The sequence below is a fragment of the Cyphomyrmex costatus genome, unplaced genomic scaffold, assembly GCF_001594065.2.
Source record: "Cyphomyrmex costatus isolate MS0001 unplaced genomic scaffold, Ccosl1.0 scaffold611, whole genome shotgun sequence".
NCBI lineage: Eukaryota > Metazoa > Arthropoda > Insecta > Hymenoptera > Formicidae > Cyphomyrmex > Cyphomyrmex costatus.
Genome location: NW_017280169.1, coordinates 54,986 through 69,546, shown reverse-complemented (window position 1 = coordinate 69,546; position 14,561 = coordinate 54,986). Strand labels below are relative to the sequence as shown.

Here is a 14,561-nt window from a genome sequence, read left to right as displayed (position 1 = left end):
GGGGGAACTACTTACGTGGTATATAATATTCACACTCTAATATCTTATATATGGTCGCACCAATAACCGCGGAATAGCTCTCATTAGCCTGATTATTCTTGTTATTTGAAATTTTCGAGAGTCTTCTTTAATTTATTTGTTAAAAATATTATAATTGATGATTTTATAATTTTTTAAATAAATGAACGATTTCGGTTGAATACCTCAAAATTCTGATTTCCTTTGAGGTCCTTTAAAGTGATATTCTTTAAAGTCTTCTTTCACAAACGAGAAAGTGTAATTTTAATTGAAATATTTACGGACTTGTGGCCGTTTGGATCTGATAACGAAGACTCTAATAAAAACAGAAAATTAGCATATTTTTAATTAATGCGTAGAGGCGTAAACACAAAGGCGTTTAAGTGAGAAAGAATTGAAAAACAATTATATTAAAAGAAACATAATAGAAAGCTGTATAAAACAACAAAGACATATGAAATGATTTGGACGATGTCACATAACGTAATCTATTGTACATACTGTATTATATATAATTTATTATATATCTATTACGTTATCTGACACCGTCGAAATCATTTGTTCGGTAATACTACGATTGCAAACTTGCTCACATTTCTGAATGTAACAATTTCATAACTATGATGAGAATTTCAACTATCTGCGTTCTTCTTTACTATTTATAAATTTTCAACACTTTATCTAGTAAAACTATGTCTGTGTTTCTTATTCATGAATTTTTTATTCATAAACTTTTAACATTTTACTACTCTGATTATTTTCATTTATGTACTCGACAAAGTAAAGGATACGAGGACTGCGCTACAGAACAATTTTATAGGTTTCAAATAGTTTCATAATTATAATTTACTGTGACATTGATAATGATCCGAGCGGCGTCAAACCGTTTTTTGTAATTTCTTATTATTTTGAATTAAAGCTTCCTTGTTACACATCTGGCTCTTATATAGCCCTCTATTTGTAATCTGTAATAATATTAAAGGACATAAACAATAATAAATGATGTAAAGGACTCTTAGTTTAAAACAAATGGTAAATTAAGAGGACAAATTAAGAGTCAAGAATTAAAAAATTTTTATCTTTAAATGAAGTAGTCAAACCATAAAATAAATATCGAATCGTCAAAAAACGCAAAAAAGGACATACCTTAATTGTAAAGATGTTGTCTTTTATTTTCGTGCTTCGAGTCCACATGATGACTAAGTACCATTTAGTATGAGAATTCTTTTCATATTCATTAAATTTGTAATAATGTTATTGTAGTGAAACATAAATTTGTGCTGTCTTAGAGATCGAATATGTCTATAAAGTTACCGTTGCAATATATCATTTGTTACAAAATAATTTAAGCATATAGAACGAATTATAGAAATAATTCCATTTATTCTTGATATTCAGGAATTTACTCACCTAAATTTATTATCACAAAATTCGCATTGATATGGTTTTTCGCCTGTATGAGTTCTTTCATGGCTACGTAATTGCGTTTTGTTCTTAAACTCTTTATTACACGTTCCGCATTTGTGTAATACACCTCCAGCATGTAGGTCCTTATTAGACTTGAAACGTTCATCATCTTTATGCTTTAATATCACGTGACGTGTTAGACATACCTTTTGACTGCAAATACATCATTGTATTATTTACTATTTCTTACCAGTTAATTTAATCATTGATAATGAATTACTAAAGCATTTCCGTATAACTCTTGTAACTCACTTAAATACTCACCTAAATTTATTTTCACAAAATTCGCATTGATAATGTTTTTCGCCTGTATGAGTTCTCACATGAATACGCAAATGCGCTTTGTTTTTAAACTCTTTATTACACGTTCCGCATTTGTATGATACACCTCCAGTATATAGATCCTTATTAGACTTGAAATCGTGAAGACCTTTATCATTTTTATGCTTTGTCATCACGTGATATATTAGGCCATCTTTCCGGCTGCACAAAACGATCATCGAAATAATTATTATTTTTACCAGTTAATTTAATCATTGATAATGAATTACTAAAGCATTTCCCTATAACTCTTGAAGTTCACTTAAATACTCACCTAAATTTATTTTCACAAAATTCGCATTGATAAGGTTTTTCGCCTGTATGAGTTCTTTCATGGTTACGTAATTGCGTTTTGTTCTTAAACTCTTTATTACACGTTTCGCATTTGTGTAATACACCTCCAGCATGTAGGTCCTTATTAGACTTGAAACGTTCGTCATCTTTATGCTTTAATATCACGTGACTACTTAGATGTACCTTTTGCCTGCAAATAGATCGTTGTAATATTTATTATTTTTTACCTGTTAATTTAATCATTGATGTTGAATAACCAAAGCATTTTCCTAATTCTTATAGTTCACTTAAATACACACCTAAATTTTTTTTCACAAAATTCGCATTGATAAGGTTTCTCGCCTGTATGAGTTCTTTCATGGTTACGTAAATGCGTTATGTACATAAACTCTTTATTACACGTTCCGCATTTGTGTGATACACCTCCTGAATATAGGTCCTTATTAGACTTGAAACGTTCATCATCTTTATGCTTTAATATCACGTGACTATTTAGATGTACCTTTTGCCTGCAAATAGATCATTGTAATATTTATTATTTTTTACCTGTTAATTTAATCATTGATGTTGAATAACCAAAGCATTTTCCTAACTCTTGTTGTTCACTTAAATACTCACCCACATTTATATTTACAAAACTCGCATTGATAAGGCTTTTCGTTTTTATGCGTTCTCTCGTGTCTACTCAAAATCCAATTAGTCTTAAACCCTTTAAAACATGTTTTACATATGTATAGTCTAATGTGATGTATTTTTCTATTCTCCGCATTTGAAATTGTCGGAGAGTTAGAGCGATCATCTTAAAATTAAATAAAGATCTTGTTATGAAAAAAAAAGAGAGAGAAAACTAACATAATTATCATAATTTTTAAAATACTCTACTCAAATTAAACCAGCAAGAACAGGCAAACTTCGAAAAAGAACGATTTTGTAAAAGATCATCCGACCAAAATGTTAAAGAAACCAATTTATAATATAATGTAATCTCTACCCTTCACACCGTCACTTTATAAAATTCCATACTGACATTTTATAAAGTTAGAGTATCATAAATCATGATGTAAGATGTAAGATATAAGATGTTTCAACTCCCGAGATGCGCAGTGTCGACCAATCAGAAATTTGCCTCAAATGCAAAAAAACAATATGGCTTCATCCAAGATCTGCAACGATCCGCAACAGGATTTGTAGCCGAATTTACAGGGTAAGTTACATATTAAGTCATTTTTGGATTTTATTCCGTTCTTAGTCGTCGACGATCGTGATAGCATCATTCCGCTGAGGGAGGATTATTACTAATTTACTGTGATAATTCTTTAATATTTTGTTCTTACAGAATCGAGTTTTTACAATGCTGTCGTGTTGCGTGAAAAATTGTAAAAGTCGCACGTATGTACATACAAAAGTACAGATTTAAAAGTTGATTCAGGTTAATTGCTACAATTAAAATACTTATGTGTATACAAACTGTTATTATTATTCACTATTATGAAAACTTTATATATTTTTTAAGCATTTATTCACATCATGTATAATACTTGATTTGAATTTCGCGCTGCATTTGGGACTAAATTTTTATTGGCTGCTCTAATTACGGGCCCACCTACAATGCGCATTGAAACATCTTATATTCTTACATCATGTCATAAATAACGATTCATCAAATCTTAAAGTTTTATACGACTTTTGTGAAGTTGCACGGTGCGAAATGATAATTGTGCACAAATGGTTTTCGATGGCTTCCGAAAGATAGAATCGTTTTTTGTATGTAATTTTCTTGTCCGTCGACCTCTGTAAGATTTTTTTCACAGATTTATTCAACGTTGCAGCAAAATGTTCATTTTTACATCAACGTATAGTATGGTTGCGTTCAGCAGAGAAAGTCGCTACTTGAGCGCTTTACGCAACGCTCCGTAGCGCTGGGAGCGTACTTTCATTATGATGGGTAAAGGTTGGATTATACTGGCCGTAATCTGTTAACTTATGCTGTAATCTGTAAAAATTGACCAATTATAATCGATTATTCCCCTCTCATTCGACTGTGATTGGTCAATTTTTACAGGTTACGGCATAAGTTAACAGTTTACGGCCAGTATAAATCAACCTTAAAATGGTGACCGCTCAAACATGTTGTAATAGCGTAAACCGCTCCGTAGCGTTCAGCACGAAATTTTACAACGGTTGCACCGCTACATTCTCTGCTGAACGCGACCATTCAAATAATGAAAATAGTACAGAGCACGATAGTAAAGAAATTGAGATACCAAGATTTACCTTTTCAGTTGCTTTTAAACCGTATTAGTGCACATTCTTAATTCGCGACATGGAATTTTCGCAAATATCTTTAAAAATATTGAAATCTGTTGCACCCTCTTTTTTATTTGTGTAACTTTATAAAATGTCGTTTGAAATAAATGTCTGAAGAGAACAGATTCAAAGCTTTAAAGTGTTTTGTTCTAAAAATCTCGATACGATGAATTTTGACAAAATTATTTTAAGTACACACATCAAAATTTTTGTTTCTTTGTATGATGCATTATTTAATGTATTAATTTTGTTGATCAAATTTTAATGCACAATGACATGAATAAAATTAAGAATGATTATTAGGTACTATATAATTCTTACCGCGCTGTTTGTGTTCATCTTCTTTTATGTCGTTGTTCGTTTCTTCATTTTGATTAATATTTTTAGATTCAACTCTCTTATCCATCAGAGATATTTTTCAACTCACTTTACTATAACGTCCTTTATATTACTTTCGTACTTTATACGTTCTAAATATATTTAGACACTTTTACAATTTCAGACTTTTCCTAAATTATAAAAAATCCTAAAAAGCAGTAATAATTTTAAGTACAATAAAATTATAATAAATTGATAGCTATCACAAAAAGTAATAAGCAAGTAACAGAAACCTGTGTCAAATGAATTTAGTTATCGATATTTAATGTTTGTTATGATACAAATATTTAAAACTGTAAAGTCACCTCTCTGACGATGAATAGTTGTTAGATTTATTTAATAACTTTTATGATTTAATAACTTTTATTCAAAAATTAATGGTGTAGATTAATTACCAAATGATACGTTTGAATTTGAAATTGTTTGCTGACAAATAAGCACGTCGATGTCTTGGGAACGACTGATCCAAGGTTTTCGTATGGATACCTATTATAAGTGTTCATATACATACAGATATACTTATGTACATATTAGTACATTGTGTAACATGTGTGTTTTAGTTGTTTATTGTGCGAAGCGGGCGCGTGTACGGGAAGCATTAGACACAAAGTACTGCAAGCGAAACCCGCCGGAATGATGCACGCGACCGCCCACGCCCCTGGCAACACGTTACCCTCGATTTGGTCGGACCGCTGCCGCGATCCAAAAAGGGAAATACGTGGTTAATTACAATGCAGGGATCGCTTCTCGAAATGGCTCGAAATAAAGGCTCTGCGACGCGCCACCGCTCCGATTATTGCAGGGGCTATTAAAAACCGAATAATTGTATGATTGTAACTTCACCTTCACTTTTACTTAGACGGCCGTATTAAAAATCTGATTACATTACCGACCAAAGCGGCCATATTGATCATTAGTTCGGATGGCCAACAACGAGGGAGCCAAAACGCTGTCATCATATAGTGCTGTCATCTAGTCGACAATTTGTAGTATTACTTTACAGAATTTCGTGGAAGAATTCATTAGATTTAAGATTCAACTTTTAATATTTTTTTATAGTAAAAATGCCGTCATGTATAATAGTAGGATGCAATAATAGAACATTTCGTAAATCTAAAAAACAAGAAAAAATAGAGGAAAAACAAAAAATAACATTTCATGCGTAAGTGTATAATATATAACTTCCCTGATAGCAAAATGTTAGCAATTTGTTGGCAAATTAACAGACTTAGTAGACCAAATAAACTTTGTTATATTTTTAGCGGCAATTTGTCGACATTGCCAGATATATTACTCTACATACAATTCATTGCCTTTCTGCTATTAAAACTTGATAGGAAGCTTTGCTCAAAATTTGTCTACGCAGACCTGGCTATATTTTGAACATTGTGCTATCTGATAAATTATAAAATAAAATATAAATTACTACTTACAATTATGTATTAATTATAATAAAATAAATATATATATTTTACAGTTTCCCAAACAATAAAATAAGACGATTATCATGGTGTGCAGCATTAAACATTCCGGAAAATTCTGTAAAGCAAAATGCAGTCATATGCTCCATGCATTTTCATTCCAAAGATTTCGACAAATCATCATTAGTGTATGTAAAATTAAAAGCAGATGCAGTTCCACATGTAAGACATGTTTGATACAATTGTTTATATTTGTCATGCATCTTCATTGTTTTATTATTTTTATTTGAATTTATATATGCATCAGTGCTGTCATAATACTGTCAATTATTCCGCATTCTGCTGTCATATACCATCATATATTATATCAGCAAATTCTGTATCTCAATTAAGCATACTGCAAATAGTTTACTGTGATCTATTATAGAGTAATCATTTTAGATATTTTATGAACTTTTGTAGATACCTTCAGAAATATCAACAATTGAGCAAGAATCTTTATCAGTAATGAATACAAAGAGAATACGTGAAGAAACATTCTTGGTTGGGATACAGCCGCTTTTATGCAATGAAACAATTACTGAAGGAAGTGTGGAAAGAAGTGATATAGGTATAACTTTTCAAAATTGAAATAATTGTATTAAGTTGAATAATATTTTTAAACAGTACAATATTAATGATAAACTCTTATATTTATTATTTTACATAATTATGAATATATATTATTCCTTTTTTAGCTGTTGTTGGCTCATCACCCTTGAAAGAATCTAAATTTACTGCAGTATCTCCAAGTAGAATCTATAATTCGCCGGAGAATGTTAAATTAAGGAAAGAATTGAAAACAACAAAGGAACATTACAAAAAACGGTTGAAAGTTTTGAGCCAAAAAGTGAGACGTATGAAAAAAAGGATGACTACTATGGAAGCTATATTTAAAACGTTAGGTGAAAAAAGATTGTTACGAGCAATTGTATACTTTAAAAGGTATTGCAGCTGGAACCTCAAATTTATTGAAGCGTTTAGTTGATAAGTCTAAGGGAAAATCATTGACTCGAAAATATACGGCCGAAATACGAACGTTTGCGTTGACCTTACATGCATTATTATTCTCCGAGAGCATATTCTTATGTCAGAGAAAATTTTAATTCCTGTCTCCCATATCCAAAGACATCATGTAAGTGGTATCGGTCAGTTGATGGGGAACCAGGATTTAATAATGAAGCTCTAGAATTTATCAAACATCGTGTAAAAAATACTAACTATTTGCTGTTTGGTGCTTTGATGATCGATGAAATGGCAATTAGACAGAAAATCGAATTTGATGGACAAAAATTTTGCGGACACTGTGATATTAACAATAATATAACTAATGAGGAACATAATATTGCCAAAGAAGCGCTTGTATTTCTAGTCGTAGGCATTAATAATGCATTAATAAATTCATTAGAATTATGGAAAATACCCGTAGGTTATTTCTTCATTAACGGTATTAATGGAGAACAAAAAGCAAATTTCATTCTTCAATGTTTATCGATATTGCATGATTGTGGAGTATGTATAAAATCCTTATGTGACGGTGCAGCAAATAATTTAAGTATGATACGCTTTTTAAAGTGCAATATTAATAATCCGAATTGTTTACAGACACATTTTGAACATCCCATTTGATCCCATTTCAAAGCATAAAAGTGCATGTATTTTGGATCCATGCCATATGCTTAAGTTGGTACGAAATACTTTGTAAATAAAAATGGGGAGGATATAAAATGGGATTATATTGTTGCTCTGCATAAACTTCAAGAAAATTAAGGATTGCATTTGGGAAATAAATTGCAGAAAGAGGACACATAGAATATCATGAAAGAAAAATCATTGTCTGTCTTTGTCTAACGGACCGATAATCATGGACATTGGGAAGATTCGAACCAAAAAATCGTGGACATTACCGATACGATCGTGGACATTGGCTACATAGTTCAATGTCCACGTTTAGTGGACATAGAGGCGCTTCAAAATAAATTAACAGCTAAATCCCGGGCATGACACGACCGCTCTCAGGCTTCTCTCTAGTATTATATACCTTTATAATTTTTATATTAAGAATAAATAAGAAAATAACTTTATATTAAGATTTTTTTCGAGTATATTAAACACTGCATTGTCGTTAATTTTTAAATATTATATTTTTATTTTTATTTAAAAAGTAATAAAAATAATAAAATAAACTTTATTTTTAAAATATATTTCATGTGATAAATAATTTTGATACACGATATTTATCAATACCTGTAAAGTTTAAAAATAATTTTGGAGAGTTTACAATTAATACTTGTAAGATGTTAAATCTTTTTTTTGGAAAACCTCCGCTAATTCGTTAAAGTATCAATTGGTGGAGGTATTCATACATAAAGTATTTAGTATATACCTTTACTCGAAAATCATCACATCACTCCGATCACTCCTTTCAATAATCGAATCTCGTGCGTCCGTTAAGATCAAAATTCAAATCTTTTAAGGTTAGGTATTAAAAGTTCGTACGCACGATACACACCGTACACATATCGCGTTCCATTTAAGTGTGGCAAACTGTGTTCCAGTTGTGTGTCAGATTTGTGCCTTTTAAAAGGAAAGCAGCCAATTATGGTACGATATTTTCTTAAATTTTCGTACATTGGTACTCAGTACAGGTATATATAACATATAGTATATTTATATTCTAATGTAAATTTATACATGCTCGATTGGATGGCATGAATGTGTGTGCGAGTACTGCGAATGAGTATTCTTTGGTATTCTTGTGGGGACCCTCAAAGGGGATGCACGTGTTTCGTCCTGATTCGGATATTGCATCACCTCGATTAATATTTTGAAAAAGTGTTGCCGACTTCGACCGTGCTTTTGATATCAATTTATCGCGGAAGTCCTTTACTAGCGTCTTGGGCCGCTCCTTGTTGTTCACGAATGATAAACGAAGATTAATACGACACCTGGGTGCACTCAGGCGATGATTCTAAACGCAACCCAACGTAACCCTCTATTTACGCGAACCTCAATGGCCCGCACTGCCCAGTAATCCCAGTGTCAGCCTTTCCAAGCCTTTCTGGCTGCGGGGCTGGTAATAAGATGTGTGCGAATGTGAGATTTATTGTACGATGTTGAGCGCAATTTAGGGGACAATAAACAGAAAGTTAAAACAACATATTAAACGAGGATAAGACGATGCACGGGGGTACTCCGGTGACGTTTCCGAACGCAGCCCTAGAATTGTTGCAGCCTAGACAGTGCTCGCTTGAAAAGTATTTATAACTCGTAAAGGGTTCACCAACAGTCACCAAGTCTGCAAACGTAACCATAGTAGGGGTGAGAGTGCATAAGATCGAAATGCATGTAGAAGACGTTGCGATTGTAGGGCTGTGACAGATTTCCTAACCTCAATAGTCAACCTTAAACGATTAATATCTCGGTTCGCGGGGCAGAGCGATGCTTATTTCTGTCAGATTTTTTTCGTTTTGTGCAAAAACGCGTCGAATAAGTTGAATTTTATCAAAATCGAAGGTGGTTATTGTATAATTGCTTGAACGATTTAGGATGGTTTGGGAAGTTATGCCGTTGAAGATCGCGGGAAGCGTGACAGAGAAACCGTCATGTTGACGCTGTTATTTGAAAAGTTGGCATTATTATTTTACTTATTGTAATATGTAATAACTTGGTCTTGCACAATAATAAAAATTAAATATAAAACCTATATATGCATATGATATGCATATTCATTTTTTAATATTATTAAAGAATGTGTGTTGAATATTAATTGTAAATATTAATAGATGTTTGTATAGAGAATAATGTACACACACATTGGTATATTTTTTTTCAAAAGTTTAAAATGGCTGCGTTCAGCAGACTCAACAGTTCTGCAATCGTTTTATGATTCGTCTCGCTAATTGGATTATACTTTTAGATCTAAAGGAATAGTCCTATCTCAGCGAAGAATCATAAAACAGTTGTAAAACTGTTATGCGCAGAACCAAAATAAAATTTTAAGAAAATTGAAAAGAAGGGAAGTAAAATGATTAGGAAAAGGAATGCAGAATCTGAGGGAACTAAAGGGAGTTGGCACAAATTGATGTAATTAAATAGCAGCGAATTAAGCAATAATAGAATGGGGCTGTGATTATAATTATATTTTGTGATATTTTGGTGATACTAAGGATAAGAAATCTTTTTCTTATGTGAATAGGTCACTGGATAGATATTTATTATCTGGATAGGCACTTTTTATGTAGAAAACAAAAGATTGCATAGTAGAGATAATAATTTTGGTAATGTAAACTGAAGTAATAAAATATTCTATTCTATTTTATACTATAAACAATACATATATATTATTTAAGCACAATGTATTCATGCATATATCTCGTTGTTTTGTATATAGAATCTACATTTTTCTTTCTTTTTATTGTGTGACTTATTATTACTGTTTTTTGTAAAGGGGCTTGCAAAGGCAGAGTTCCAACTGCTTTATACGAGATGCAGATTCTGTCCAGGGTGCTTTAGAAACTGCTCTACAAACCATTTCGCCAAAAAGTCTAATTATTCCTTCATTATGTCTCTCTAGCAGGTAGACTTTCATATTGTTTTTATACTGTGTAATTAACTTGCATTAATTAATATACCTAAGATCTTATAACATTCTACCTATTGTCAAAAATATTGTTTTATATTTGGTTTTATATAATTAACAATTATATATGTATATATATATTTTTTTAATTGTTTTGTTTTCTATGTGTTTCTTGGAAAGACTAAATTATTCTTATCAATCTTTTATAACATAAAGTTTTATGATATAATATAAAAATAAATATTTAAAATAAGTATAACATAAAAATAAATATTTTTGTAGAACAGATGCTGGAGTTCATGCTTTAGGCAACACTGCTCATGTAGAGCTTGAAAACAAATATAACACAGTATATAAATCTTCAGAAGTAAAACGATATGTTAATCGTTACTTTGCCAAATGTGGTCATACCATTAGGTAATTTATGAAGACATTCATCTTAGACCTGATTATGATGGGTATGTTAAGTTAGCACCCCAACTATAGTACTCAGGAGTTCTGATTAGTGTTCCCACTTCCTTTTGACGAGACAAAGAGTTCCCTATAGTTAATAACAAGAGTTCCGCGCTCAATAAACATTTTTTTTACATTTTTTAAAAATGGGGTGCTAACTTTTTATCGAATTTCGAGGTGGAATAGTTCTGAGTGGCTTAATAGCTTCAATTTGCGATTGCCTAGAGTTCCTGACATGTAAAAAAAATTTTCGAATATTAAAAAAAATTAAAAATTTTTGAAAAATTAATTTTTAGATACAATAGTTCTGATGATAATTTCTGCTTCTTTTTGACGATATGAAGAGTTCTCTATGATTTTTAATGACATGCGCTTAATAATCATTTTTTAATAATTTTTTAAAATGGGGTGCAACTTTTTAACGAAATTCAAGGTCGCATAGTTCTGATCAGCTTAACAGAAGTATTTTGTGAATACCTAGAGTTCTTGATACATAAAAAATATTTTTGAAGAATAATAAAGTTTTAAAAAAATAGTAGATATCTTTGAAAATTTTTTTGAGAGTACTGAGTAGTTCTGAGTAACGTTTCTTATAGTACTGGACGAGTTCTATCGAAAACTGTAAGGTGGAAAAGCGATTGGACTAACGGTTTGCAAGATACAGCGACATTTGTCAAAAGATCAATAATTTTTAAAGTGAGTATATCTCGGAAACCGTTGGTCCAATCGCTTTGAGCCCTGATACTTTTCGACAGAACTCGCCGAGAACTGTCCAGAACTCCGATCAGAACTACTCGGTACTTCCAAAAAATTTTTGATCAAAAATTTTTTTCCAAGTCCCACGTCGGTAAATTTTTTTAGAGTACTGATTAGTTCTGAGCAGCGTTTCTTATAGTTCTCGACGAGTTCTATCGAAAACTGTAAGGTGAAAAAGCGATTGGACCAACGGTTTGTAAGATACAGCGACATTTGTTACATTTGTAAGATCATACAATTTTTAAATAAGTATATCTCAGAAACCGTTGGTTCAATCGCTTTGAACCCTGATACTTTTTGACAGAACTCGTCGAGAACTGTCCAGAACTCCGAACAGAACTACTCGGTACTCCCAAAAAATTTTTGATCAAAAATTTTTTTCCAAGTCCCACGTCGGAAAATTTTTTGGGAGTACCGAGTAGTTCTGTTCGGAGTTTTGGACAGTTTTCGGCGAGTTTTGTCGAAAAGTATCAGGACTCAAAGCAATTGGACCAATGGTTTCCGAGATATATTCTAAAAATTGTTGATCTTCTGACAAATGTCGCTGTATCTTGCAAACCGTTGGTCTAATCGCTTTTTCACTTTACAGTTTTCGATAGAACTCGTCGAGTACTATAAGAAGCGCTACTCAGAACTACTCGGTACTCTCAAAAAAATTTTCAAAGGTTTCCACTATTTTTTTTAAACTTTATTGTATTTCAAAAATGTTTTTTATGTATCAAGAACTCTAGGTATTCGCAAAATAGTTCTGTTAAGCTGATCAGAACTATGCGACCTTGAATTTCGTTAAAAAATTAGCACTCCATTTTTAAAAAATTATTAAAAAATGATTATTAAGCGCGTATGTCATTAAAAATCATAGAGAACTCTTCGTATCGTCAAAAAGAAGCAGAAATTATCATCAGAACTATTGTATCTAAAAATTAAGTTTTCAAAAATTTTTAATTTTTTTTTATTCGAAAATTTTTTTTACATATCAGGAACTCTAGGCAATCGCAAATTGAAGCTATTAAGCCGCTCAGAACTATTCCACATCGAAATTCGATAAAAAGTTAGCACCCCATTTTTAAAAAATGTAAAAAAAATGTTTATTGAGCGCGGAACTCTTGTTATTAACTATAGGGAACTCTTCGTCTCGTCAAAAGGAAGTGGTAACTCTAATCAGAACTCCTGAGTACTATAGTTGGGGGAGGTACTAACTTAACATACCCGATTATGATTACCTCACAAAAGTGTGCGTTAATGTATTTTAACTTTAAATGAGACTTAAAACTCTCACTCTCTGTCTTTCTATTGGCTTATGTGAATAGGTCACTGGATAGATATTTATTATCTGGATAGGCACTTTTTATGTAGAAAACAAAAGATTGCATAGTAGAGATAATAAAATTTGAAAAAGAGGAAGAGTTTTAAGCTTTGCGTAAATAACTTTAAGCCAATGTTACTTTTTGGTACACACACATACAAATGAACTTTAATGTTAGCATATTTATTAAAAATAATGCTGTTTATAGGTTACTGGAGTGTATACCTATCACACATGATTTTCATGTAAGATTTTCATGTAAATCTCGGACGTATCTGTACAGATTTATGATACCTAAAATATATGAAGAACAACGGATATCCCTTCCAGAAATAATACATACTCATTGTTTAAGGTAATTATATGAAGTAAAAATTCTTTATTTTGAAACGAATAAAAATTGCAATAATAAAATTTACTAGATGTGTTGATCAATAAAATTATAAATATTCTATTAAATTTACTCATTTTTATTATTTTTGTCTTTCAAGGTACTGAATAAATCCTTTGTTGTGTGACAAATTTTTCAGATCACACAACTTTGACATAGATAGAGTAAGACGTGGTATACAATTGTTTATGGGAACAAAAGACTTTACTACGTTTAGCGCGCAAACAACATCAGATCGCAAAATCCAGTATGTACGTGCTTTACAGGCTTTTACTTTGGAAGAGGCGCAGTCTTTAATGCCATTTGACCCACTGTCCAAGAATTTTACATACTTGCATTTCACATGCAAGGCAAAAGCTTTCTTGTACAATCAGGTAATACTTTATTCGCAAATAAATACATTTGTATGTAAGAAAATTATAAGTGCTACTCTCTGTACACACGCAGGTTAGACGAATGGTTGGTGCTCTTATTGCGTTAGGATTAGGAAAAATAACAGAAAAAGATATCACTGTGATGTTACAAGTTCCTTCGCATCGTAACTGGAATTCCTGTGTTACGCCTGTACCACCGAATGGCTTACATCTATTGAATGTAGAATACGATCCAGATGAATTAAGACGTTGTACCATATTGCAAGAGGAAGAACAACAGAAGGCACCACAATTGGAGGAACTAGAGTGGGAAGAACAGCAACAAGGATTACAGTTGAAAGAATAGAAGATAAAAAATATGCGTTAAAAAACTGTGTTAATTGCAATAGTTGAAAAATGTTAATATATAAAATATAGAATCTATTGTATCATGTAGTAGATAATGACATTGATA

General features: G+C 31.6%; 3 protein-coding genes across 5 annotated transcripts; 2 read left to right on the top strand and 1 right to left on the bottom strand.

The window, feature by feature from the left end:
• Window positions 1-772: 772 nt before the first annotated feature.
• LOC108779778 (zinc finger protein 525) lies at window positions 773-4,936 on the bottom strand. 3 transcript variants are annotated; one of them, XM_018547281.1, is made up of 8 exons: window positions 4,729-4,936; window positions 2,719-2,899; window positions 2,400-2,609; window positions 2,081-2,290; window positions 1,750-1,968; window positions 1,429-1,638; window positions 1,165-1,320; window positions 773-983 (listed from the first exon to the last, which is right to left on the bottom strand). In XM_018547281.1, exons 1-7 carry the CDS (start codon window positions 4,811-4,813, stop codon window positions 1,218-1,220), a joined length of 1,218 nt encoding a protein of 405 aa, XP_018402783.1. In that variant the 5' UTR covers window positions 4,814-4,936; the 3' UTR covers window positions 773-983; window positions 1,165-1,217. The 3 variants fall into 3 exon arrangements, with proteins under 3 accessions (XP_018402783.1, XP_018402784.1, XP_018402785.1); XM_018547282.1 differs by having other exon boundaries at window positions 2,719-2,809; XM_018547283.1 differs by lacking the exon at window positions 1,750-1,968.
• A 924-nt stretch (window positions 4,937-5,860) lies between these two features.
• Window positions 5,861-8,280, top strand: LOC108779782 (uncharacterized). Its single transcript, XM_018547287.1, has 5 exons — window positions 5,861-5,947; window positions 6,263-6,428; window positions 6,669-6,816; window positions 6,944-7,190; window positions 7,851-8,280. Exons 2-5 carry the CDS (start codon window positions 6,354-6,356, stop codon window positions 7,948-7,950), a joined length of 570 nt encoding a protein of 189 aa, XP_018402789.1. The 5' UTR covers window positions 5,861-5,947; window positions 6,263-6,353; the 3' UTR covers window positions 7,951-8,280.
• A 2,413-nt stretch (window positions 8,281-10,693) lies between these two features.
• On the top strand, window positions 10,694-14,453 carry LOC108779777 (tRNA pseudouridine synthase A; the record flags this gene model as incomplete). Its single annotated transcript, XM_018547280.1, has 5 exons — window positions 10,694-10,824; window positions 11,110-11,244; window positions 13,551-13,697; window positions 13,873-14,107; window positions 14,181-14,453. Coding segments are annotated over 5 exons (921 nt in total), but the record flags the coding sequence as incomplete, so codon positions are not given.
• Window positions 14,454-14,561: the final 108 nt, after the last annotated feature.